This window comes from Mustelus asterias, unplaced genomic scaffold (genome assembly GCF_964213995.1).
Source record: "Mustelus asterias unplaced genomic scaffold, sMusAst1.hap1.1 HAP1_SCAFFOLD_467, whole genome shotgun sequence".
Lineage (NCBI taxonomy): Eukaryota > Metazoa > Chordata > Chondrichthyes > Carcharhiniformes > Triakidae > Mustelus > Mustelus asterias.
The window spans coordinates 1-27,253 of record NW_027590420.1 but is presented as its reverse complement, the minus strand read 5'-3'; the positions used below and the strand labels follow the sequence as shown (position 1 = coordinate 27,253).

The 27,253-nt window shown below is 50.6% G+C and overlaps 1 protein-coding gene across 2 annotated transcripts; it reads right to left on the bottom strand.

The window, feature by feature from the left end:
* Nucleotides 1–523: 523 nt before the first annotated feature.
* LOC144486801 (uncharacterized) lies at nucleotides 524–11,583 on the bottom strand. 2 transcript variants are annotated; one of them, XM_078204816.1, is made up of 5 exons: nucleotides 10,489–10,569; nucleotides 9,913–10,029; nucleotides 6,500–6,574; nucleotides 4,714–4,818; nucleotides 524–1,360 (listed from the first exon to the last, which is right to left on the bottom strand). In XM_078204816.1, the coding sequence occupies exons 1-5, from the start codon at nucleotides 10,526–10,528 to the stop codon at nucleotides 1,278–1,280; spliced, it is 420 nt and encodes a 139-aa protein (XP_078060942.1). In that variant the 5' UTR covers nucleotides 10,529–10,569; the 3' UTR covers nucleotides 524–1,277. The 2 variants fall into 2 exon arrangements, with proteins under 2 accessions (XP_078060942.1, XP_078060941.1); XM_078204815.1 differs by lacking the exon at nucleotides 10,489–10,569 and adding an exon at nucleotides 11,353–11,583 and having other exon boundaries at nucleotides 1,234–1,360.
* Between the last annotated feature and the right edge of the window lie 15,670 nt (nucleotides 11,584–27,253).

Sequence of the window (27,253 nt, the reverse complement as noted above, 5' to 3'; positions counted from 1 at the left end):
TCAGAGAGTCGGTACTGGGGGAGCGCTGTACTGTCAGTTCATAGAATCATAGAAACCCTACATTACAGAAAGAGGCCATTCGTCCCATCGAGTCTGCACCGACCACAATCCCACCCAGGCCCTACCCCCATATCCCTACATATTTACCCGCTAATCCCTCTAATCTACGCATTTCAGGACACTAAGGGGCTATTTTAGCATGGCCAATCAACCTAACCCGCACATCTTTGGACTGCCATTGGCTACTTGTCTTGAGCGTGCATTACAAGTCTGATCTTTCTTTCTCCACCTATTCTGGATCCGCTCAAATGTTCTTTCCCACCAGGGAGGGGAGGGGTAGAAATTGGAATGACCTCAATCCCCTCCCCGCCCCATGGAACAGTCTCCAGTGGGAAATGTGCCAGTGAATGTTTTCCACCCCCAACCCGCTCCCTCATAGCTGTGTAAGGATGTCTGACCCCAGTCTGTACTCTGCTGTCACCTGCTGCTAATTTGCATGTATGTAACTCATAACCATTCCCTCTCTCGCCCCTCTCAAGTGCCTGGGTTTTGTACTGGACTCCGCTTGCCAACCCTCATGGCATTGCTCATGGGGGGTGCGTGTGGCTCCCTCGATGGTTCTAATCCGAACTAATCCTCCTGCTGCAGTCACAAACACAGCCGTAGAGTTTCAGTGTTTTTATTTCAAACCAACATACAGTCAGAGGTTCTGGTCAGTACTGAGGGAGTGCTGCACTGTCAGAGGGTCAGTACTGAGGGAGTGCTGCACTGTCAGAGGGTCAGTACTGAGGGAGTGCTGCACTGTCAGAGGGTCAGTACTGAGGGAGTGCTGCACTGTCAGAGGGTCAGTACTGAGGGAGTGCTGCACTGTCAGAGGGTCAGTACTGAGGGAGCGCTGCACTGTCAGAGGGTCAGTACTGAGGGAGTGCTGCACAGTCAGAGGGTCAGTACTGAGGGAGTGCTGCACTGTCAGAGGGTCAATACTGTGGGAGAGCTGCATTTTTAGACTTGCAGTACTTAAATTGAGATTTTATTTTTAGTCTCCATATGCCTTTTCTGGACAATATACATGATCGCATGACTAAAAGTGAGGCACATACATGTAGTATTAGTGATTCACCACGAAGTGGATCAGTGGGAGGGGGTTCTGCTCAGCTAACCGTGGTTGCGGCGGGAGGGGGGGGGGAGCGGTTCCACATGTATCCCTCAGCACGGTCTCCATTTCAGGAGGTGGTGTGTAGCTCCCCGACCAGGACGTTTCTCTCAATCCGTGGCTTTTATACCCTGTTCCCGGAATGCTTGTTCCTTGCTGCAACAGAGGAGGTGCTTTTCTGTGGAGAGCCGGAGTCGCCCTGGATACCTTGGGGGTGGAGAAAAATAGAAGGATGGATGGAAAGTGAGGGAAAAAGAGGAGAGCAAGAGGGTGCAAGATATGAGAGCGACAGAGCGAGGGAGGGATACAAAACATCATGGTTTAGACATTTGTCCATTATTTGAAAGTCTGATTAGTCCTCAATCTCTGTCTTGCCATCACAAAATGCGAAGTCCTCTGAATTCAAATATCCACAGATCTCTAAAGGTTGCCACTCAAGTGGATAGAGCTGTGAAGAAGGCCTATAGTGTGTTAGCTTTTATTAACAGGGGGCTGGAGTTTAAGAGCCGTGGGGTTATGCTGCAACTGTACAGGACCTTGGTGAGACCACATTTGGAATATTGTGTGCAGTTCTGGTCACCTCACTATAAGAAGGATGTGGAAGCGCTGGAAAGAGTGCAGAGGAGATTTACCGGGATGCTGCCTGGTTTGGAGGGTAGGTCTTATGAGGAAAGGTTGAGGGAGCTAGGGCTGTTCTCTCTGGAGCGGAGGAGGCTGAGGGGAGACTTAATAGAGGTTTATAAAATGATGAAGGGGATAGATAGAGTGAACGTTCAAAGACTATTTCCTCGGGTGGATGGAGCTATTACAAGGGGGCATAACTATAGGGTTCGTGGTGGGAGATATAGGAAGGATATCAGAGGTGGGTTCTTTACGCAGAGAATGGTTGGGGTGTGGAATGGACTGCCTGCAGTGATAGTGAAGTCGGACACTTTAGGAACATTTAAGCAGTTATTGGATAGGCACATGGAGCACACCAGGATGATAGGGAGTGGGATAGCTTGATCTTGGTTTCAGATAAAGCTCGGCACAACATCATGGGCCGAAGGGCCTGTTCTGTGCTGTACTATTCTATGTTCTATGTTCTAAATGTTTAAATTTCATTAAAAATCACAAGACTTCTGGACAGCTGAAGGTTCACGCAGGATGAAAGCAACACAATTCCTGGCTCCCTCCATGAATGGGAACCCTTCCATTTAGGGGTCTGAAACCTGGGGTGCGTCCTGAATGGCAGCCACACGATTCATTCAGGGGTGATACAGATCAGCTGATACAGCGCATGTTTCCTGTCTCTCTTCGACCTTCCCAATGCCAAAATTTCCAAAGCAGTTTTCAGGGAATACACAGTGTGCTTTCTCAGTATGACCCTCTGACAGAGCAAGCATTGCACGTTTGGAGGTTCTGTACTGAGGAAGCGTTGCACTGTCAAAGGGTCAGTACTGAGGGAGTGCTGCACTGTCAGAGGGTCTGTACTGAGGAAGCGTTGCACTGTCAAAGGGTCAGTACTGAGGGAGTGCTGCACTGTCAGAGGGTCAGTACTGAGGGAGTGCTGCACTGTCAGAGGGTCAGTACTGAGGGAGTGCTGCACTGTCAGAGGGTCAGTACTGAGGGAGCGCTGCACTGTCAGAGGGTCAGTACTGAGGGAGTGCTGCACTGTCAGAGGGTCAGTACTGAGGGAGTGCTGCACTGTCAGAGTGTCAGGACTGAGGGAGTGCTGCACTGTCAGAGGGTCAGTACTGAGGGAGTGCTGCACTGTCAGAGGGTCATGACTGAAGGAGTGCTGCACTGTCAGAGGGTCAGTACTGAGGAAGCGTTGCACTGTCAAAGGGTCAGTATTGAGGGAGTGCTGCACTGTCAAAGAGTCAGTACTGAGGGAGTGCTGCACTGTCAGAGGGTCAGTACTGAGGGAGTGCTGCACTGTCAAAGGGTCAGTACTGAGGGAGTGCTGCACTGTCAAAGGGTCAGTACTGAGGGAGTGCTGCACTGTCAGAGGGTCAGTACTGAGGGAGTGCTGCACTGTCAGAGGGTCAGTACTGAGGGAGTGCTGCACTGTCAAAGGGTCAGTACTGAGGGAGTGCTGCACTGTCAGAGGGTCTGTACTGAGGAAGCGTTGCACTGTCAAAGGGTCAGTACTGAGGGAGTGCTGCACTGTCAGAGGGTCAGTACTGAGGGAGTGCTGCACTGTCAGAGGGTCAGTACTGAGGGAGTGCTGCACTGTCAGAGGGTCAGTACTGAGGGAGCGCTGCACTGTCAGAGGGTCAGTACTGAGGGAGTGCTGCACTGTCAGAGGGTCAGTACTGAGGGAGTGCTGCACTGTCAGAGTGTCAGGACTGAGGGAGTGCTGCACTGTCAGAGGGTCAGTACTGAGGGAGTGCTGCACTGTCAGAGGGTCATGACTGAAGGAGTGCTGCACTGTCAGAGGGTCAGTACTGAGGAAGCGTTGCACTGTCAAAGGGTCAGTATTGAGGGAGTGCTGCACTGTCAAAGAGTCAGTACTGAGGGAGTGCTGCACTGTCAGAGGGTCAGTACTGAGGGAGTGCTGCACTGTCAAAGGGTCAGTACTGAGGGAGTGCTGCACTGTCAAAGGGTCAGTACTGAGGGAGTGCTGCACTGTCAGAGGGTCAGTACTGAGGGAGTGCTGCACTGTCAGAGGGTCAGTACTGAGGGAGTGCTGCACTGTCAAAGGGTCAGTACTGAGGGAGCGCTGCACTGTCAGAGGGTCAGTACTGAGGGAGTGCTGCACTGTCAGAGGGTCAGTACTGAGGGAGCGCTGCACTGTCAGAGGGTCAGTACTGAGGGAGCGCTGCACTGTCAGAGGGTCAGTACTGAGGGAGTGCTGCACTGTCAGAGGGTCAGTACTGAGGGAGTGCTGCACTGTCAGAGGGTCAGTACTGAGGGAGTGCTGCACTGTCGGAGGGTCAGTACTGAGGGAGTGCTGCACTGTCAGAGGGTCAGTACTGAGGGAGTGCTGCACTGTCAGAGGGTCAGTACTGAGGGAGTGCTGCACTGTCAGAGGGTCAGTACTGAGGGAGTGCCGCACTGTCAGAGGGTCAGTACTGAGGGAGTGCCGCACTGTCAGAGGGTCAGTACTGATGGAGTGCTGCACTGTCAGAGGGTCAGTACTGAGGGAGTGCTGCACTGTCAGAGGGTCAGTACTGAGGGAGTGCTGCACTGTCAGAGGGTCAGTACTGAGGGAGTGCTGCACTGTCAGAGGGTCAGTACTGAGGGAGTGCTGCACTGTCAGAGGGTCAGTACTGAGGGAGTGCTGCACTGTCAGAGGGTCAGTACTGAGGGAGCGCTGCACTGTTAGTTCTATAATCCACTGTTCAGGATGATGATGGTATAGCTGTCTCTGGGATCTTGTTGTGCACACATTGGCTGACAGGTTTTCTCATTACAACAGTGGCCACACTTCAAACACTCCTTCACTGGCTGTGAAGTCCACTCTGACATCCTGAGGTGGGAACAGATATCCAGGTCTTTACCTCCTCCCCCACACTCTCCCACCCTCCTCTCTCTGACCCCCACCTGGCTGAGGTCAGAGGTCACCTTGGACTTACTGCCAAGATTCGCTGAGGATGTCATGGCGCTTTGGAGCTTCTTCGATTTCTTCATCCGGTGCCGGTGGAACTCGGCGTGGCCACCCTCACAATTGGGAAGGCGAGCTGAGGGAGGGAGTGAGAAAGAGACAGAAGAAAGGGGGAGACACAGAGAGAGACAAGAGAGGGAGAGTAAGAGAGAGAGAAAGATAGAAGGACAAACAGGGAGAGATACAGTGAAAGATAGACGGAGAGAAGGGAGAGAACGACAGACAGACCAAGAAAGGTAGACAGAGACAAGGCAATGAAAGACAGAAAAAGAGAGATCAAAAAATAGAGATGGAGGGATGCAGAAAAAGATGGAGAAACAGAGAAAATAGGAGAATGACTGTGATCAAAGGATTGGTCAGAGGAATAGACATATGCTCATATTAATTAACAAATGTATTTAAGTCATTCAGTCTGTCTGGGAGATATCTGTGCACTGACTGGTGTCTCTCAGTCCCTCTCTCTCAGCAAGATATCTGTACACTGACTGGTGTCTCTCAGTCCCGACTCTCTCAGGGAGATATCTGTACACTGACTGGTGTGTCTCAGTCCCTCTCTCTCAGCAAGATATCTGTCACTAACTGGTGTCTCTCAGTCCCTCTCTCAGGGAGCTATCTGTACACTGACTGGTGTCTCTCAGTCCCTCTCTCTCAGGGAGATATCTGGACACTGACTGGTGTCTCTCAGTCATTCTCTCTCAGGGAGATATCTGTACACTGACTGATGTCTCTCAGGCCCTCTCTCTCAGCAAGATATCTGTCACTGACTGGTGTCTCTCAGTCACTCTCTCTCAGAAGGCCACCTGTACGCTGACTGGTTTCACTCAGTCCCTCTCTCTCAGCAAGATATCTGTCCACTGACTGATGTCTCTCAGGCCCTCTCTCCCAGGGAGATATCTGTACACTGACTGGTGTCTCTCAGTCCCTCTCTCTCAGGGAGATATCTGTACACTGACTGGTGTCTCTCAGTCCCTCTCTCTCAGGGAGATATCTGTACACTGACTGGTGTGTCTCAGTCCCTCTCTCTCAGCAAGATATCTGTCACTAACCGGTGTCTCTCAGTCCCTCTCTCAGGGAGCTATCTGTACGCTGACTGGTTTCTCTCAGTCCCTCTCTCTCGGCAAGATATCTGTACACTGACTGGTGTCTCTCAGGCCCTCTCTCTCAGGGAGCTATCTGTACACTGACTGGTGTCTCTCAGTCCCTCTCTCTCAGGGAGATATCTGTACACTGACTGATGTCTCTCAGGCCCTCTCTCTCAGGGAGATATCTGGACACTGACTGGTGTCTCTCAGTCCCTCTCTCTCAGGGAGATATCTGTACACTGACTGGTGTCTCTCAGTCCCTCTCTCTCAGGGAGATATCTGGACACTGACTGGTGTCTCTCAGTTCCTCTCTCAGGGAGATATCTGTACACTGACTGGTGTCTCTCAGTCTCTCTCTCAGGGAGATACCTGGACATTGTTTGGTTTCTCTCAGTCCCTCTCTCTCAGGGAGATATCTGTACACTGACTGGTGTCTCTCAGTCCCTCTCTCTCAGGGAGATATCTGTACACTGACTGGTGTCTCTCTGTCCCTCTCTCTCAGGGAGATGTCTGTACACTGACTGGTGTCTCTCAGTCCCTCTCTCTCAGGGAGGTATCTGTACACTGACTGGTGTCTCTCAGTCCCTCTCTCTCAGGGAGGTATCTGTACACTGACTGGTGTCTTTTATTCCTTCTCTCAGGGAGATTATATATGGATGTATATTGGATACTCACCAAGGAAGCCAGGGTTAATGATTGAACTGTTCCGGAGAAGTGGGATATAATTAGGAGCTTCACGGCTTTCAGGCCCTCGAATAGAGAAACGGAAATATCACATCCTTCAAAATCACACCCCCAATATCACACCCACCCCAATATCCCACCCCCAATATCCCACCCCCAATATCACACCCACCCCAATATCCCACCCCCAATATCGCACCCCCAATATCCCACCCCCAATATTCCACCCCCAATATCCCACCCCCAATATTCCACCCCCAATATCACACCCCAATATCACCCTCCAATATCACACCCCAATATCACCCTCCAATATCACACCTCCAAAATCACAAACCCAATATCACACACCAAAATCACACCCCCAATATCACACCCACCCCAATATCACACCCCCAATATCCCACCCCCAATATCCCACCTCCAATATCACCCCCAATATTCCACCCCCAATATTCCACCCCCAATATCACACCCCAATATCACCCCCCAATATCACCCTCCAATATCACACCTCCAAAATCACACCTCCAAAATCACAAACCCAATATCACACACCAAAATCACAACTCAATATCAGACTCCCAATATCCCATCCCCAATATCCCACCCCCAATATTCCACTCCCAATATTCCACCCCCAATATCACACCCCAATATCACCCTCCAATATCACACCTCCAAAATCACAAACCCAATATCACATCCCCAATATCACATCTCAAAATCAGACTCCCAATATCACATACCCAATATCACAGCACAACTATAACTCCCCCAATATCACATCTCCCATATCACATCCCTCCTATCACACCCCCCATATAACACCTCCAATATCACACCTCCAATATCGCACTCCCAATATCACATGCCCCATATCACACCACCAACATCACAAACCGCATATGACACCCTAATATGCACTATCACATCCTGAATATCAGAGCCCAAATATCGCATCCCCAATATCTCACTCCAAGTATTGCACTGCAAATATCACACCCCAAATATCAGACCCCCCAATATCAGTCTCCCAAATATCACACCCCAATGTCACAACCCAAAAATCACACTCCCAATATCAACCCCCAATATCATACGCCTTATATCACACCATCCATCATATCCTAATATGACATCCTAATATTACAACCCCATTATCACACCCCGAATGTTACACAGCCAATATCTCACCCCCAGTATCACACTCCGAATATCACACTCCCAATTTCACACCTGCCAATATCTTAACTCCAAGATCACACACCCAATATTACCCCGAATATCACACAGCCAATATCACACAGCCAATATGATACACCCAACATCACATCCATAATATCACACCCCAAATACCCCACCCCCAATAATGCACCTCCAATTTACAATAACACGCCCCCAATATAACAGCTCCAATCTCACATCGAATATCATCCCACTCTCCGAATATCATACTGCATACCCCAATATCAATCATAAATCATGCACAGTGCCCCAGTGTGGTCTCACCAATGGATGAAGGGATACAGAGACCAGAACTAAGCAGAGGTGCTTAATGAGTATTTTGCCTCGGTTTTCACAGAGGAGAAGGACCTGGGTGGATGCACTGTGGGTGTGCGGTGGACTGAAAAGATTGAGTATGTGGACTTTAACAAAGAGGTTGTGCTGGAATCTTTGAATGGCATCAAGATAGATAAGTCGCCGGGTCCGGATGGGATGTACCCCAGGTTACTGTGGGAGGCGAGGGAAGAGATTGCAGAGCCTCTGGCATTGATCTTTGCGTCGTCGATGGAGACGGGAGAGGTACCGGAGGATTGGAGGATTGCGGATGTGGTTCCTATTTTCAAGAAGGGGAATAGGGATAGCCCAGGAAATTACCGACCGGTGAGTCTAACCTCAGTGGCTGGTAACCTGATGGAGAAGATCCTGAGGGACAAGATTTATGAGCATTTAGAGAGGTTTAGTATGCTCAAGAATACTCAGCATGGCTTTGTCAAAGGCAGATTGTGCCTTACGAGCCTGGTGGAGTTCTTCCAAAATGTGACTAAACACATTGACGAAGGAAAAGCGGTAGATGTGGTTTCTATGGATTTTAGCAAGGCGTTCGATAAGGTCCCCCATGCAAGGCTTCTGGAAAAAGTGAGAGGGCATGGGATCCAAGGGGCTGCTGCCCTGTGGATCCAGAACTGGCTTGCCCAAAGGAGGCAGAGAGTGGGTATAGATGGGTCTTTTTCTAAATGGAGGTTGGTCACCAGTGGTGTGCCCCAGGGCTCTGTTCTGGGACCCTTGTTGTTTGTCATTTTCATAAATGACCTGGATGAGGAAGTGGAGGGATGGGTTGGTAGGTTTGCCGATGACACGAAGGTTGGTGGAGTTGTGGATAGTCTGGAGGGATGTCAGAAGTTACAGAGGGACATAGAAAGGATGCAAGACTGGGCGGAGAAGTGGCAGATGGACTTCAACCCAGATAAATGCGTAGTGGTCCATTTTGGCAGGTCAAATGGGATGAAGGAGTACAATATAAAGGGAAAGACTCTTAGTACTGCAGAGGATCAGAAGGACCTTGGGGTCCGGTCCATAGGACTCTAAAATCGGCTCCGCAGGTGGAGGAGGTGGTTAAGAAGGCGTATGGTGTGCTGGCCTTTATCAATCGAGGGATTGAGTTTAGGAGTCCGGGGATAATGATGCAGCTATATAAGACCCTCGTCAGAGCCCACTTGGAGTACTGTGCTCAGTTCTGGTCGCCTCATTACAGGAAGGATGCGGAAAAGATTGAAAGGGTGCAGAGGAGATTTACAAGGATGTTGCCTGGATTAGGTGGCATGCCTTATGAGGATAGGCTGAGGGAACTTGGTCTTTTCTCCTTGGAGAGACGTAGGATGAGAGGAGACCTAATAGAGGTATACAAGATGTTGAGAGGCATAGATTGGGTGGACTCTCAGAGGCTTTTTCCCAGGGTGGAAATGGCTGCTACGAGAGGACACAGGTTTAAGGTGCTGGGGAGTAGGTACAGGGGAAATGTTAGGGGGGATGTTTTTCACACAGAGGGTGATGGGTGAGTGGAATCAGCTGCCATCAGTGGTGGCGGAGGCGAACTCAATAGGGTCTTTTAAGAGACTCCTGGATGAGTACATGGGACTTAATAGGATGGAGGGTTATAGGTAGGCCTCAAAGGTAGGGATATGTTTGGCACAACTTGTGGGGCCGAAGGGCCTGTTTTGTGCTGTAGTTTTTCTGTGTTTCTATGTTTCTAGAACTGTGCCCACAGTGCTCCAAGTGTGGTCCAACTGAGGGATATGGAGACCAGAACTGTGCACAGTGCTCCAACTGTGGTCTAACCACGATTGAATACAGCTTAATATTTTGACAATAAAGCCTTCAATATACTTTAATATACTCACTCTCCACTCTCACCAGAATCAGCACCTCACGCGCTGTCAAGATTTCAGAGGCATAAAGTGCAGGGAACGTTGCCAGATGTTTCACCATCCCATTCACCTCACTCACATCAACTTCCTCTGAAACAGAGAAATTTGGTTACGAAAAGAAAGAAACTCCCTCTACACTGTCCCCATCAAACACTCCCAGGACAGGTACAGCACGGGGTTAGATACAGAGTAAATCTCCCTCTACACTGTCCCCATCAAACACTCCCAGGACAGGTACAGCACGGGTTAGATACAGAGTAAATCTCCCTCTACACTGTCCCCATCAAACACTCCCAGGACAGGTACAGCACGGGGTTAGATACAGAGTAAAGCTCCCTCTACACTGTCCCCATCAAACACTCCCAGGACAGGTACAGCACGGGGTTAGATACAGAGTAAATCTCCCTCTACACTGTCCCCATCAAACACTCCCAGGACAGGTACAGCACGGGGTTAGATACAGAGTAAAGCTCCCTCTACACTGTCCCCATCAAACACTCCCAGGACAGGTACAGCACGGGGTTAGATACAGAGTAAAGCTCCCTCTACCTTCGGGGCTGCAGCTGCAATGAGACCTGATGTAATCCATTAACACCTGGACGCGACATTGAATGTTCAAGATGACGGACTCATCGTCTGTGGGGTCAGAAGAGGGCAATGCTCAGCTGTTTTGATAACTAGCTGTGGGTGCCAAATGAAGCAAAGGAAGATCCCAAGAACACTCACCACCATACTTCAGTGTCACAAACATCAGGATCAGCCTGTTGCACTTGCTGTCCGAGTGGCGATTGTCACTTGCCAGCAGCCTGATGCCCTCGAAGGTAGATTTTCAATTTCAGGCTAACCGCTTCTAATCTCCACTTTGTCCCCCTCCCCTTGACAACACTCAGTAACCACAACAACTCTGACGTCCTGCTTGCCTTCCTGACAGCTTGCTCCGGTTGCCGCGGAAGCGAGAAGTCCACCCCACACTTGATATCTTCCTTTCAGTTAAGCTCAAAAGATAGAAAAACATCCCTCATCTTTAAGATCCATCCTTGGCCTCCCCGCAGTATCACTCTGTGCTGTTGCTGTAACCTCCTCCAGTCCCTACAACCCTCCCTATCTCTGTAATATCTTTCAGCCACTACAATCCTCCCTATTTCTATAACCTCCTGCAGCCCTAACAGTCCTCCCTATCGCTGTAATCTCCTCTAATCCCTGCAACCCTCCCTATCCCTGTAACATCCTCCAGCACCTACAACCCTTCCTTTCTCTGTAACCTCCTCCAGCCCCTACAACCGTCCCTATCTCTATAGCCTCCTCCAGTCACTACATCCCTCCCTATCTCTGTAACCTCCACAGCCCCTACAACTTTCCCTGTTTCTGTAACCTACTCCAGCCCATACAACCCTCCCTATCTCTGTAACTTACCATTATTGGCTGACAGGAATTTGCAGTTTAAGTCAGCATTAGAAATCGCAACTTCCATGGAATTAGCTGCCAAAGAAGCAGCGCAGTTGGGTGTCAGTGTCTGGGTTGCGGAAGCCCCTCAGAGTTTGGTGCTGCAAGTGGAATGCCGCTGATGGCATAGTGGCACAGTGGTTAGCACTACTACCTCACAGCACCATGGACCTGGGTTCAATTCCAACCTCAGGTCACTGTCTGGGTGGAGTTTGCACATTCTCCCCGTGTCGGTGTCGGGTTTCCTCCGGGTGCTCCGGTTTCCTCCCACAGTCCAAAGATGTGCAGGTTATGTTGGTTGGCCAGGTTAAATTGACCCTTAGTGTCAGGGGATCAGCAGGGTAGATAAGTGGGGTTACGGGAATAGTGCTTGGTGAGATTGTTGTCGGTGTAGAATCGATAGGCCGAATGGCCTCCTTCTGCACTGTCGGGATTCTATGATCTATGATGTGGCAGGACAGGTCCCAGGGAATCGAGTTGCTGGCCCACTGTTGCAAGCGCATGCAAGTTGGTCACATTGCCCGAATTGCTGGGTGCAACTAAGTCCAAAGAGAAGGAAGAAAAATCCATGCTGTGAGCCATGGAGAGGATAGGGGATCAGCCGGGTCTGCAGAAAGAGCAGACAGTCAGGAGAAACAAGAGTTCAGGCTCTATCAGTACAGTGTGAAGCTGATCGTTTCTGGGTTCTCTCAAAACTGGAAGGGAAAACCGTGTAACTTGAAGTTTTGGGTGGCACAGTGGTTAGCACTGCTGCTTCACAGCTCCAGGGGCCTAGGTTTGATTCCCAACTTGAGTCACTGTCTGTGTGGAGTTTGCATGTTCTCCCCGTGTCTGCATAGGTTTCCTCCGCGTGCTCCGGTTTCCTCCCACAGTCCGAAGATATGCGGGTCAGATTGATTGGACATGCTAAATTAACCCTTAGTATCTCGGGATGTGATAGGTTAGAGGGATTAGGAGGGTAACTAAGCAGGGATAGGGCCTGGATGGGATTGTTGTCAATGCAGACTCGATGGGCCTAATGGCCTCCTTCTGCACTGTAGAGTTTCTATGATTCAATGATTCTATGGTTCCAAAGGTTCTATGGTGTCCTTGATGCTGGAAGCAGTATACAGGGAGAAGTTAAAAGCCCTGCCATTAAAATCTGCCAAGATGACCTTGTGAACATGTACAGAGCAAGTGATTCCCCTCAAGGGTTATGTATTGCTGAAGATACAGTTGAGAGACCAATTGCAGAATTACCACTATATGTGGTGAAAGGCGACCCTGCGATATTCGGACACTCCTGGTTCCAGAAGTTGAAATTGAACTGGGGTGTGGTAAATAGGCCGGTTGAACACGAGGTTACGAGACATTCTGTAAAAATTTAGCAATGTGTTCCAAGGAACTCTCGGAGAGATGAAGCGTGTCAAGGTTGAAGCCGGAGGCTTTTCCAAAGGTTTGAAGGCACGTCCGGTACCATACACCATTAGGCCTAAGGTTGAGGCTGAATTGGAATTGCTGGTGGATCTGAGGGCATTGGAACCAGTGACCACCAGTGAATGCGCCATCCCAATGGCTCCTGTTTTGAAATCAGACAGATCAGTGAGAATTTGAGAGGTTTTTAAAGTGACTGCAAACCCAGCCCTGTGTGCAGACCAATACCCGCTTCCTCTCATCGAGGACCTATTCAGTGGCCTGACAGGGGGAAAGAAATTCTGCAAAGTGGACCTAGCGCAGGCCCATCTTCAGATCGGGGTAGTGACGCATTCACAACCATCACTAACGATAGTCACACACAGGGGCCTGTTCCATTATAAACAGTTTCCTTTTGGCATCACATCACCTATCTCTGTGCTAGAGGGCCATGGACCTAATCTTGAGTAGATTGACAGGAGTCCGTGTCCAGGAGTCCTGGACAATACCTTGGTTAAGGGTTGGACAGAGGAGGATGATTTGAAGGACTTGGAGAATATGGAGAATACCTTAAGGAGGTTGCAGAGGCACAGCCTACAAGAGAGAGAAATGGGAGCTATTCAAGGACTCCATTGAATACCTGGGTCATGTCATTGATGGTGATGGGTTACACAAGGCGTCCAAGAAGATGGAGGCCATCATGAAAGCCACAAGACCAGAAAATGTCCCAATTGAGATTGTTTGAGGATTTATCAATTATTCTGGCAAATTTGTTCCTGATCTGGCGACAGTGTTGAAACTGATGCTTGGGTTGCTGGGGAAAGGACAGCCGTGGGAGTGGACAAAATAAGGTGAGGAGAAGGCAGTTGGTTTGTTCACTACATTTATTTATTTATTTTAAGTTAAATTTGTGTAAAAAAATCGGAGGTTTTTTTTAAAACAGGAAGTGGGCCCAGCAGGAGTCTGGGAAGGTTTTTGGAGGGTTTAAAAGTAGGCCGCACTTTTGAGCGGGCAGCGTCGTTAGCGGGCAGCAGAGTGAGCAGGAGGCAGAGTGAAAGCTGTAGGGCTTTGGCTCACAGGGCTGGGGTGAGTTAATTCATTTTTTGCTGTTTCTACCTGGTACTGGCAAGGTATCTAGAGGGGATGGGTGTGCAGGCAGTGCAATGTTCCTCTTGCACTATGTTCGAGGTGAGGGACGACGTCAGTGTCCCTGCTGATTACACCTGTGAGAAGTGCATCCATCTGCAGCTCCTCCAAAACCGTGTAAGGGAACTGGAGCTGGAGTTGGAGGAACTTAGGATCATTAGGGATGCAGAGATGGCCATAGACACAAGCTTCAGGGATACAGTTACTCCGAGGAATGAAAATAGATGGGTGACGGTGAGAGGGGCTGGGAAGAAGCAGTCGGTGCAGGGATCCCCTGTGGTCGTTCCCCTTAGCAATAAGTATTCCGCTTTGGATACGGTTGAGGGGGACGACATACCAGTGGTGAGCCGCAGTGAGAGGATCTCCGGCACTGAGTCCGTCCCTGTGGCTCAGGAGGGTAAGGAGGAGAGCGGGAGGGCAATAGTTATTGGGGACTCATTAGTTAGAGGGATAGATAGGAGGTTCTGTGGCAGCAAAAGAGACTCGAGGATGGTTTGTTGCCTAGCGGATAGCAGGGTCCGTGACGTCTCGGACCGTGTTTTCCGGATTCTTAAGGGGGAGGGGAAACAGTCACAAGTCGTGGTACACATTGGTACCAACGACATAGGTAAGAGAAGGGACGGGGATTTAAAACAGGAATTTCGGGAGCTGGGCTGGAAGCTGAGAGCAAAGACAAAACATGTGGTCATCTCTGGTATGCTACCGGTGCCACGTGATAGCGAGTTGAGGAACAGGGAGAGAGTGCACTTAAACATGTGGTTGCAGGGATGGTGCAGGAGGGAGGGTTTCAGATACGTGGATAATTGGAACACGTTCTGGGGAAGGTGGGACCTCTACAAACAGGACGGGGTGCACCTGAACCAGAGGGGCACCAATATCCTGGGAGGGAAATTTGCTACGGCTCTTCAGGGGGATTTAAACTAATTTGTCAGGGGAGTGGGAAAAGGAGTTGTAGTCCGGAAGTCAGTGTTGAGGGTGGTGAGATATTGGGGAAGGTATCAAGGTCAAGGGTGGGTACCGGTAGACAGGAAGATGGGTTGAAGTGTGTCTACTTCAATGCAAGGAGCATCCGGAACAAGGTGGATGAACTTGGGGCGTGGATTGGTACTTGGGACTACGATGTTGTGGCCATTACGGAGACGTGGGTAGAACAAGGACAGGAATGGTTGTTGGACGTTCCGGGGTATAGATGTTTCAGTAAGTGTAGGGAAGCTGGTAAAAGAGGTGGAGGAGTAGCATTGTTAATCAAGGATAGTTTAACGGCTGCGGAAAAGCACTTTGAGGGGGATATGCACACTGAGGTAATATGGGCTGCAGTTAGAAACAGGAAAGGAGCGGTCACGTTGCTAGGAGTTTACTATAGGCCCCCAAATAGTAATAGAGATGTGGAGGAAGAAATTGCAAAGCAGATTATGGATATGTGTGGGGGTCACAGGGTAGCTGTCATGGGGGACTTTAACTTTCCAAATATTGATTGGAACCTTTGTAGGTCAAATAGTTTGGATGGGGCACTTTTTGTGCAGTGTGTGCAGGAGGGTTTCCTGACACAATATGTGGATAGGCTGACAAGGGGTGAGGCCACATTGGATTTGGTACTGGGAAATGAACCGGGCCAAGTGTTAGATTTGGTTGTGGGAGAGAACTTTGGAGATAGTGACCACAATTCGGTGTCTTTTGTTATTGCAATGGAGAGGGATAGGGCCGGACGGCAGGGCAAGGCTTACAATTGGGGGAGAGGTAATTATGATCCGATTAGGCAAGAATTAGGGGGCATAAGATGGGAACAGAAACTGTCAGGGAAAGGCACTGATGAAAAGTGGAACTTTTTCAAGGAACAAATACTGGGTGTCCTTGATAGGTATGTCCCTGTCAGGCAGGGAGGAAATGGCCGAGTGAGGGAACCGTGGTTCACAAAAGAGGTGGAATGTCTTGTGAAAAGGAAGAGGGAAGCTTATGTAGGGATGAGGAAACAAGGTTCAGATGGCTCGATTGAGGGTTACAAGTTAGCAAGGAATGAGCTGAAAAAGGGGCTCAGGAGAGCTAGGAGGGGACATGAGAAGTCCTTGGCGGGTCGGATCAAGGAAAACCCCAAGGCTTTTTACTCTTATGTGAGGAATAAAAGAATGACCAGGGTGAGGTTAGGGCCGGTCAAGGACAGTGGTGGGAACTTGTGTATGGAATCAGTAGAGATAGGCGAGGTGATGAATGAATACTTTTCTTCAGTGTTCACCAAGGAGAGGGGCCATGTTTTTCAGGAAGAGAAGGTGTTACAGGCTAATAGGCTGGAGGAAATAGATGTTCGGAGGGAGGATGTATTGGCAGTTTTGAATAAACTGAAGGTCGATAAGTCCCCTGGGCCTGATGAAATGTATCCTAGGATTCTTTGGGAGGCGAGGGATGAGATTGCAGAGCCTTTGGCTTTGATCTTTGGGTCCTCGCTGTCCACGGGGATGGTGCCAGAGGACTGGAGAGTGGCAAATGTTGTTCCTCTGTTTAAGAAAGGGAATAGAAATGACCCTGGTAATTATAGACCGGTTAGTCTGACTTCGGTGGTTGGTAAATTGATGGAAAAGGTCCTTAGGGATGGGATTTACGACCATTTAGAAAGATGCGGATTAATCCGGGATAGTCAGCACGGATTTGTGAAGGGCAAATCGTGCCTCACAAATTTGATAGAATTTTTTGAGGAGGTAACTAGGTGTGTTGATGAAGGTAGGGCGGTTGATGTCATATACATGGATTTTAGTAAGGCGTTTGATAAGGTCCCCCATGGTCGGCTTATGATGAAAGTAAGGAGGTGTGGGATAGAGGGAAAGTTGGCCGATTGGATAGGTAACTGGCTATCTGATCGAAGACAGAGGGTGGTGGTGGATGGAAAATTTTCGGACTGGAGGCAGGTTGCTAGCGGAGTGCCGCAGGGATCAGTGCTTGGTCCTCTGCTCTTTGTGATTTTTATTAATGACTTAGAGGAGGGGGCTGAAGGGTGGATCAGTAAATTTGCTGATGACACCAAGATTGGTGGAGTAGTGGATGAGGTGGAGGGCTGTTGTAGGCTGCAAAGAGACATAGATAGGATGCAAAGCTGGGCTGAAAAATGGCAAATGGAGTTTAACCCTGATAAATGTGAGGTGATTCATTTTGGTAGGACTAATTTAAATGTGGATTACAGGGTCAAAGGTAGGGTTCTGAAGACTGTGGAGGAACAGAGAGATCTTGGGGTCCATATCCACAGATCTCTAAAGGTTGCCACTCAAGTGGATAGAGCTGTGAAGAAGGCATATAGTGTGTTAGCTTTTTATTAACAGGGGGTTGGAGTTTAAGAGCCGTGGGGTTATGCTGCAACTGTACAGGACCTTGGTGAGACCGCATTTGGAATATTGCGTGCAGTTCTGGTCACCTCACTATAAGAAGGATGTGGAAGCGCTGGAAAGAGTGCAGAGGAGATTTACCAGGATGCTGCCTGGTTTGGAGTGTCGGTCTTATGAGGAAAGGTTGAGGGAGCTGGGGCTGTTCTCTCTGGAGCGGAGGAGATTGAGGGGAGATTTAATAGAGGTTTATAAAATGATGAAGGGGATAGATCGAGTGAACGTTCAAAGACTATTTCCTCGGGTGGATGGAGCTATTACAAGGGGGCATAACTATAGGGTTCATGGTGGGAGATATAGGAAGGATATCAGAGGTAGGTTCTTCACGCAGAGAGTGGTTGGGGTGTGGAATGGACTGCCTGCAGTGATAGTGGAGTCAGACACTTTAGGAACATTTAAGCGGTTATTGGATAGGCACATGGAGCACACCAGGATGGTAGGGAGTGGGATAGCTTGATCTTGGTTTCAGATGAAGGTCGGCACAACATCGTGGGCCGATGGGCCTGTTCTGTGCTGTAATGTTCTATGTTCTATGAGACCTCCCTGGCGGTAAAACAGTCTTTGAAGAAACTGGAAGTGCTGGTTCACTTCAACCCAAAGTTATCACTGCAGCTGGAATGCGACGCCTCGCCCTATGGGGTTGGGGCTGTCCTGTCTCACATTATGCCGAATGGGGAGGGAAGATCCATAGCATTCGCTTCTAGATCATTGACAAAAGCTGAGGAAAAGTATACTCAGGTGAATAAAGAAGGCTTGGGCATCGAAATTGGTGTTAAGAGATTTTATCATGTCCTTTATGGTAGGCATTTCATGCTTCTAACAGACCATCGGCCCTTAATATCCATCTTAAGTCTGTTCACTGGGATACTGTCCATGACGGCAGCTCGATTGCTAAGCTCGGCGTTGGTGCTGTCAGCCGACTCGTATGAGATCTGGTACCGTCAGTCAGAGAAACACGGCAATGCGGATGCTCTGACAAGGCTGCCATTTCCTGGGGATAAAGTTGCTCCCGGCTGGAATCTGAAGATAAAGTACTTCGCACAGGAGGATAAAGTTCTGGTAACTGCTCACCAGGTGTGGAATGCCATCTGCAACGATCTGGTTATGAGCCAAGTAGTGGACCTGGTCCTGAGAGGGAGGTCGGAGTTTCAGCCGTATATGTCCCAAAGATGGGAGTTGCCCATATTGGATGGATGTTTGTTATGGGGCATGAGAGTCGTTATTCCCCCATCATTAAGAGGAAAGGTGCTGGAACCGAGGGCAACCGGGAGTGGCGCAAATGGAAAATGGTGGCCGAATGTTGATGGACAAATTGAAGAAAAAACGGGATCCTTTGAATCCTGAGCTTAGGTAGGGAAGGCGCCGCCCTTGTCGCCTCTTCATCCGTGGGAATGGCCACAATCGCCGTGACAGCGAATCCACATTGACTTTGCCGGGCCAGCAGAAGGGCAGATGGTTTTAGTGGTAATAGATGCTCACTCTAAGTTGCCGGGGGTTGTGGCTATGAAGTCCACGTCTGCGGAGTCAGTGCTCGACAAATTGATGAAATATTTCCCCGGTTTGGTAATGGGGAACAAGTGGTCAGTGACAATGGATCCCAGTTTGTGACACAGGATTTGACGGAGTACATGGTGCACCATGAAATCAGACATCTGACGTCGGCACCATATCACCCGGCGATGAATGGTCTGGTGGGTGATTTGTTTCGACTCTGAAACAGTCTCTGAAGTTGTCACAGGAAGGGGAGGGGTTGGTTACTAGGGCAGCAAATAAATACATTTCTGAGAATGTACCGCAACACGCCACACACAACAACTCAGTGCTCACCAGCTTCGTTGATGTTCAACAGAAAAATAATCACCATGTTCAACCTACCGCGGCTGGAGGAGACCCGAGATGTGGTTGAACGGAACCAAGAGGAACAGATGGCCAAAAGAGCAAGAAGTGCCAAGTTGAGGCCTTTTCAGAGAGGAGAGTTTGTTCTGGCCAGGAATTATACTCCTGAAAAAGAAGAATGTGGGCAGCACGGTGGCACAGTGGTTAGCACAGCTACCTCACAGCACCAGGGACCCCTGTTCAATTCAGGCCTTGGGTGACTGTCTGTGTGGAGTTTGTACATTCTCCCCGTGTCTGGGTGGGTTTCCTCCGGGTGCTCCAGTTTCCTCTCACACCCCAAAGATGTGCGGGTTAGGTTGATTGGCCATGCTAAATTACATCTTAGTGTCAGGGGGACTAGCAGGGTAAATATGTGGGGTTTGGGGATAGGGCCTGGGTGGGATTGTTGTTGGTGCAGCCTCAATGGGCTGAATGGTCTCCTTCTGCACTGTCGGGCTTCTATGATTCTATTCTAATGTGCAGGGTTATGGGGAGAAGGTGGGGGAAATGGCACTCAGTGAATTGCTCATTCGGAGAGCAAGTGCAGACAGTGCAGGCTGAATGGCTTCCTTCTTCGCTGTCATAACTCTGCATTGATTTATTTATTAGTGTCACAAGTAAGCTTACATTAATACTGCAACAAAGTTACTGTGAAAATCCCCCAGTCCCCACGCTCCGGCGCCTGTTCGGGTACAGTGAGGGAGAATTTGGCATGGCCAATGCACCCTAACCTGCACATCTTTCAGACTGTGGGAGGAAACCGGAGCACCCGGAGGGAACCCACGCAGACACGGGGAGAACGTACAAACTCCACACAGACAGTGACCCAAGCCGGGAATCAAGCAGTGCTAACCAGTGTGCCACTGTGCCACCCCACCTGTGAAACAAGAATCGTACTCCTACGCCAATGAACCGAAGCCACAGTAAGACCTCCAAGAGTTGACGAATGTGCCAAAGCGCTCCTCTTCTCACTGTGACTTTGTCACTTTGGGGTCATCGATCCCAATGCGGCCAACTTGGTCTCTTCCATTCTAAAGTCTGAGCAGGGGAAAATTATTTTACCCTGGGCTGGAAGCGGTGAGCTGGCCTGTTTTTAATTTCTAAGATGGATTTATGATTAAAAGTGGACGTATAATGTCGTTGGTCTGCAATGCGCCTGCGCTAAGCGGACAGGAACGCGCTGAGGTCGATGGGAGAAGGCTCCCAGCCAATTCAACGACGTTGGGAAGATCAAAGATGGCGGAGGCACCCTCAAGGCAGGTCGAAAGGAAGGGGTGCCAGTATCGAACGTCACTTCCGTAACCGCCGACTGGGAGAATGAAACTTGGCGTCTTTGCGGTAGCGTCAAAAGACTCGGGAGCACAAGAGTACAATCAAAGATGGCCGCCGCCCAATTGGACTCAAACACTGGGGGGTCACGGAGCCGTGACGTCATCAAAGGGCAAGGAAAGAACGAACAAAAATGGCGCTGCTGCTAAGGTGAGTGGGATATGGATATCTGTTTTTAATTCAACATTTTATTGGAAAAGCCTTCTTGTAATTCCTTCTTTACGGAGTGAATTTAATCCAAGAATTGTGAATCATTTAATAAAGAGATTTAAGGGGGTGGCATGAGTTAATATTGGCCAGTGAGACATTTCTCAGGAAAAGTTGGAGATTCAATGACAGGCAAAGTAAACAAAGATCCTTCCTTGACCTTACAGTGTTGTTGAAAGAAAGAAAGTTTCCTTTGGTTGAAGCTTTTTTTCTTACACTCATCAGGGAATTCACAGGAATACTAAATATAAAGGCAACGATAATTTATACTACATGTAAGTAGTCTCACATCACCAGGTTAAAGTCCAACACGTTTATTTGGTAGTACGAGCTTTCGGAGCATTGCCTCTTCATCAGGTGAGTGAAGAGTTTGGTTCACAAACAGGGCATATAAAAACACATACTCAATTACAAGATAATGGTTGAAATGTGAGTCTTAACAGGTAATCACGTCTTTACAGGTGCAGACAATGTGAGTGGAGAGAGGGTTAAGCACAGGTTAAAGAGGTGTGAATTGTTTCCAGCCAGGACAGTTAGTAAGATTTTGCAAGCCCAGGCAAGTTGTGGGGATTACAGATAGTGTGACATGAACCCAAGATCCCGGTTGAGGCCATCTTCATGTGTGCAGAACTTGGCTATCAGTTTCTGCTCAGCGATTCTGCATTGTCGTGTGTCGTGAAGGCTGCTTTGGAGAACGCTTACCCGAAGATCAGAGGCCGAATGCCCATGACCGCTGAAGTTTTCCTCGACAGGAAGGGAACGCTCCTGTCTGTTGATTGTCGAGCAGTGTCCATTCATCCATTGTTGTAGCGTCTTCATGGTCTCCCTTCCATGGTACCGTGCCTCGGGACATCCTTTCCGCAGCGTATTAGATAGACAATGTTGGCCTAATCACAAGAGTATGTACTGTGTACGTGGTAGATGGTGTTCTCACGTGAGATGATGGCATCCATGTCAATGATCCGGCATGTCTTGCCGAGGTTGCTGTGGCAGGGTTGTGTGGTGTCGTGGTCACTGTTCTCCTGAAGGCTGGGTAGTTTGCTGTGTACAATGGTCTGTTTGAGGTTGTGCGATTGTTTGAAGGCAAGTAATGGAGGTGCGGGAATGGCCTTGGCGAGATGTTCGTCTTCATCGATGACATGTTGAAGGCTCATTTGGACTCATGGCGAACAATCACTGAAACAACTATATGATATTAACAAGTTCCATCCCACCATCAGACTCACCATGGACTACTCTCCGGAATCGGTTGCATTCTTGGACACACACATCTCCATCAAGGACGGTCACCTCAGCACTTCACTGTACCGCAAGCCTACGGATAACCTCACGATGCTCCACTTCTCCAGCTTCCACCCTAAACACATTAAAGAAACCATCCCCTACGGACAAGCCCTCCGTATACACAGGATCTGCTCAGATGAGGAGGATTGCAACAGACACTGAAAGACGCCCTGTAAGAACAGGATATGACGCTCAACTCATCGATCAACAGTTCCGACGTGCCACAGTGAAAATCCGCACAGACCTCTTCAGAAGACAAACACGGGACACAGCGGATAAAGTACCTTTCGCCGTCCAGTATTTCCCCGGAGTGGAGAAGCTACGATATCATCTCCGGAGCCTTCAACATATCATCGATGAAGACATGCATAAAACCATAGAAAATTACAGCTCAGAAACAGGCCTTTTGGCCCTTCTTGTCTGTGTCGAACCATTTTTTGCCAACATCTCACCAAGGTCATCCCCACACCTCCACTACTTGCTTTCAAACAACCGCGCAACCTCAAACAGACCATTGTACGCAGCAAACTACCCAGCCTTCAGGAAAACAGTGACCACGACACCACAGAACCCTGCCACAGCAACCTCTGCAAGATATGCCAGACCATCGACACACATGCCATCGTCTCACTTGAGAACACCATCCACCAGGTACACAGTACATACTCCTGTGACTCGGCCAACATTGTCTACCTGATACGCTGAAGGAAAGGATGTCCCGAGGCATGGTACATTGGGGAAACCATGCAGACGCTACGACAACGGATGATTGGATACTGCTCGACAAGCACCAGGTAAGAGTGTTCCCTTCCTGTCGGGGAACACTTCAGCAGTCAAGGGCATTTAGCCTCTGATCTTCGGGTAAGTTTTCTCCAAGGCGGCCTTCATGACACACGATAGCGCAGAGTCGCTGAGCAGAAACTGATAGCCAAGTTCCGCACACATGAGGACGGCCCCAACCGGGATCTTGGGTTCATGTCACATTATCTGTAATCCCCACGACTTGCCTGGGCTTGCAAAATTTCACTGACTGTCCAGGCTGAAGACAATTCACATCTCTTTAACCTGTGCCTAACCCTCTCTCCACTCACATTCTCTGCACCTGTAAAGACTTGATTACCTGTTAAGACTCGCATTTCAACCATTGTACTGTTCTTTGTTCTTTGTTATTATCTTGGAATTGAGTTTGTGTCTATATATGCCCTGTTTGTGAACTGAACTCTTCACTCACCTGATGAAGGGGCAACACTCCAAAAGCTCGTGCTACCAAATAAACCTGTTGGACTTCAACCTGGTGTTATGAGACTACTTACTGTGCCTACCCCAGTCCAACGCCGGCATCTCCACATGATACTACATGAGAAGAGAGTGTGGATTGGTTGTCTCTGATCGGCAGGTGCATTGCCAAGGTGAATGCGTCGGTTGATGGTGACTGACAGTTAACTGCCAAGCATTGCTTGAAAGTTAAAACAGGCATTTAGTGTCGAAGGATGTGGAGGTTAGGTGGATTATCCATGGTAAATGCACGGGGTTACGGGGACAGATGCTCTTTTGGAGTGTCGATGCAGACTCAGTGGGCTGAATGGCTTCCTCCTGCACTGTAGGGATTCGATGGTTCTGTGTCAGTTTGACTCTGGTCATGGCATCGCCCTGAGGAATAGACCAGTGAATGGCTGTTGCTTATTTAGTTTAGCTGATACAGGCAATGTGCGTATGTGTTCTTTCTGTCTGCAAAGAACAGGGCCCTCTATATTAATACCGATAGTTTTCAATATACATGAATGTGCCGCACTCTGAATCCAACTGACAATCTTACATTGGCTGTCGGTGTATTTAGCAAATATTGTCCAACCACATTGTCATGTCTAGTGTTGGACACTGTATTTTGAGTTCTACAAGCACAGGCTGGCTGAGTACTGTCATAGGCAAGGCACAGACCATACCTTGCATCACTGTATGGTTGCAAGACCGTTTAATCCAATACCCTTCGTCCACCTGCATTCCCCGGTGCAAAATATTGGCATTTTAGAATCTTCATTTTCTATGTAAACTGTCACGCTGCAGTTGCACCCTCCTTGCCCTTTGGGGCCACTGCAGTGGCCGAGTGACCTATTTACACAGGAATAAAAGCAAAAAGGGCTGAGAAACTCAGCAGGTCAGGCAGCATCTGTATCAGGAGAGAGCGGAACAGCATTAACGTTTCAAGACTAATATGATCCTTCTTTGAAACAGTACATTAAAAAGAACTTTATCCCCTTTTCAGTGTCTGACTTGTCCGTCCAGAGGTTCTGGGTACTTCACTATAACAAAGTGCCTTCAGCACTGCGTGGTAAAGGCAAAGGTAGAGGGAGTAGCGTAAGCAACATTGTTATTGTTTAAAAAGAAATGCAGGTTCAATGGATCAAATGGCATAATCCTGCAGTGTAACCAGTCTGACCGTTTGACAGTGCTGCACTGTTGGAGGGTCAGTAGTGAGGGAGCTCTGCACTGTTGGAGGGTCAGTAGTGAGGGAGCTCTGCACTGTTGGAGGGTCAGTAGTGAGGGAGCTCTGCACTGTTGGAGGGTCAGTAGTGAGGGAGCTCTGCACTGTTGGAGGGTCAGTAGTGAGGGAGCTCTGCACTGTTGGAGGGTCAGTAGTGAGGGAGCTCTGCACTGTTGGAGGGTCAGTAGTGAGGGAGCTCTGCACTGTTGGAGGGTCAGTAGTGAGGGAGCTCTGCACTGTTGGAGGGGTCAGTAGTGAGGGAGCTCTGCACTGTTGGAGGGTCAGTAGTGAGGGAGCTCTGCACTGTTGGAGGGTCAGTAATGAGGGAGCTCTGCACTGTCGGAGGGTCAGTAGTGAGGGAGTGTAGGACTGACAGAGAGTCCACACTGTGTCTCACTGTGGATCTTTCTCTCTTGTTTTCTGTGTACACCTTTGTCCTTCTTGCTGACTGCGTTGAATTGTATTTACTCTCTCTCGCTCACAGGGCAGCTGGCCGCCATTGTTTGCGGAATCCACGGGTTCCTGCCCTTGGTGCGCGATGGTGAGTGACCCTGAGAGCTTGGGGATGGGGTGAGAAGTCTCACAGTCTGGAGGGGTGGGTGGGGGTTTGCGGGGGGGGGGGGGGGGGGGGGGGGAGTCTCACAGTATGGAGGGGGAGGGGTCTCTCAGCCTGGGGGAGGTAAGGGGTCTTTCAGTCTTGTGGGGGGTTGAGGGGTCTCTCAGCCTGGGGGAGGTGAGGGGTCTCTCAGTCTGGGGGAGGTGAGGGGTCTCTCAGTCTGGGGGAGGTGAGGGTCTCTCAGTCTGGGGGAGGTGAGGGGTCTCTCAGTCTGGGGGGGGGTGGGTGGCGGTGAGGGGTCTCTCAGTCTGGGGGAGGTGAGGGGTCTCTCAGTCTGGGGGAGGTGAGGGGTCTCTCAGTCTGGGGGAGGTGAGGGGTCTCTCAGTCTGGGGGAGGTGAGGGGTCTCTCAGGCTGGGGGAGGTGAGGGTCTCTCAGTCTGGGGGAGGTGAGGGGTCTCTCAGTCTGGGGGGGTGGTGGGTGGCGGTGAGGGGTCTCTCAGTCTGGGGGAGGTGAGGGGTCTCTCAGTCTGGGGGGGGGTGAGGGGTCTCTCAGTCTGGGAGAGGTGAGGGGTCTCTCAGTCTGGGGGAGGTGAGGGGTCTCTCAGTCTGGGGGGGGTGAGGGGGTCTCAGTCTTGGGGGGGTGAGGGGTCTCTCAGTCTGGGGGAGGTGAGGGGTCTCAGTCTGGTGGGGGGGTGAGGGGTGTCTCAGTCTGGGGGGGGGTAAGGGGTCTCTCAGTCTGGGGGGGGTAAGGGGTCTCTCAGTCTGGGGGGGTAAGGGGTCTCTCAGTCTGGGGGGGGTAAGGGGTCTCTCAGTCTGGAGGAGTGAGGGGTCTCAGTCTGGGGGGGGGTGAGGGGTCTCTCAGTCTGGGGGGGGTGAGGGGTCTCTCAGTCTGGGGGAGGTGAGGAGTCTCTCAGTCTGGGGGGGGAGTGAGGGGTCTCAGTCTGGGGGAGTGAGGCGTCTCAGTCTGGAGGAGTGAGGGGTCTCAGTCTGGGGGGGGTGAGGGGTCTCTCAGTCTGGGGGGGGGTGAGGGGTCTCTCAGTCTGGGGGAGGTGAGGAGTCTCTCAGCCTGGGGGGGGAGTGAGGAGTCTCAGTCTGGGGGAGTGAGGGGTCTCAGTCTGGGGGAGGTGAGCAGTCTCTCAGCCTGGGGGGGGAGTGAGGGGTCTCAGTCTGGGGGAGTGAGGCGTCTCAGTCTGGGGGGGGTAAGGGGTCTCTCAGTCTGGGGGAGGTGAGGAGTCTCTCAGCCTGGGGGGGGAGTGAGGGGTCTCAGTCTGGGGGAGTGAGGCGTCTCAGTCTGGAGGAGGTGAGGGGCCTCTCAGTCTGGGGGGGGTAAGGGGTCTCTCAGTCTGGAGGAGTGAGGGGTCTCAGTCTGGGGGGGGGTGAGGGGTCTCTCAGTCTGGGGGGGGTGAGGGGTCTCTCAGTCTGGGGGAGGTGAGGAGTCTCTCAGTCTGGGGGGGGAGTGAGGGGTCTCAGTCTGGGGGAGTGAGGCGTCTCAGTCTGGAGGAGTGAGGGGTCTCAGTCTGGGGGGGGTGAGGGGTCTCTCAGTCTGGGGGGGGTGAGGGGTCTCTCAGTCTGGGGGAGGTGAGGAGTCTCTCAGTCTGGGGGGGAGTGAGGGGTCTCAGTCTGGGGGGGGAGTGAGGGGTCTCAGTCTGGGGGAGTGAGGCGTCTCAGTCTGGGGGAGTGAGGCGTCTCAGTCTGGGGGAGGTGAGGGGCCTCTCAGTCTGGGGGAGGTGAGGGGTCTCTCAGTCTGGGGGGGGGCGGGGGGGGTGAGGGACCTCTCAGTCTGGGGGAGGTGAGGGGCCTCTCAGTCTGGGGGAGGTGAGGGGTCTCTCAGTCTGGGGGAGGTGAGGGGTCTCTCAGTCTGGGGCGGGGGGGGGTGAGGGACCTCTCAGTCTGGGGGAGGTGAGGGGCCTCTCAGTCTGGGGGAGGTGAGGGGTCTCTCAGTCTGGGGGAGGTGAGGGGTCTCTCAGCCTGGGGGAGGTGAGGGGTCTCTCAGTCTGGGGGAGGTGAGGGGTCTTTCAGTCTTGTGGGGGGTTGAGGGGTCTCTCAGCCTGGGGGAGGTGAGGGGTCTCTCAGCCTGGGGGAGGTGAGGGGTCTCTCAGTCTGGGGGAGGTGAGGGGTCTCTCAGTCTGGGGGAGGTGAGGGTCTCTCAGTCTGGGGGAGGTGAGGGGTCTCTCAGTCTGGGGGGGGGTGGGTGGCGGTAAGGGTCTCTCAGTCTGGGGGAGGTGAGGGGTCTCT

What these genes read in the sequence shown, in the direction of transcription:
- LOC144486801 (XM_078204815.1), bottom strand. Translation starts at nt 11,410, where the DNA reads ATGGAAGTTGCGATTTCTAATGCTGACTTAAACTGCAAATTCCTGTCA. An exon ending in GATTCTGGTGAGAGTGGAGA is followed by an intron (nt 6,575 to 9,912) that starts GTGAGTATATTA and finishes TCTCTATTCGAG; the next exon opens with GGCCTGAAAGCCGTGAAGCT. An exon ending in CATTAACCCTGGCTTCCTTG is followed by an intron (nt 4,819 to 6,499) that starts GTGAGTATCCAA and finishes TCCCTCCCTCAG; the next exon opens with CTCGCCTTCCCAATTGTGAG.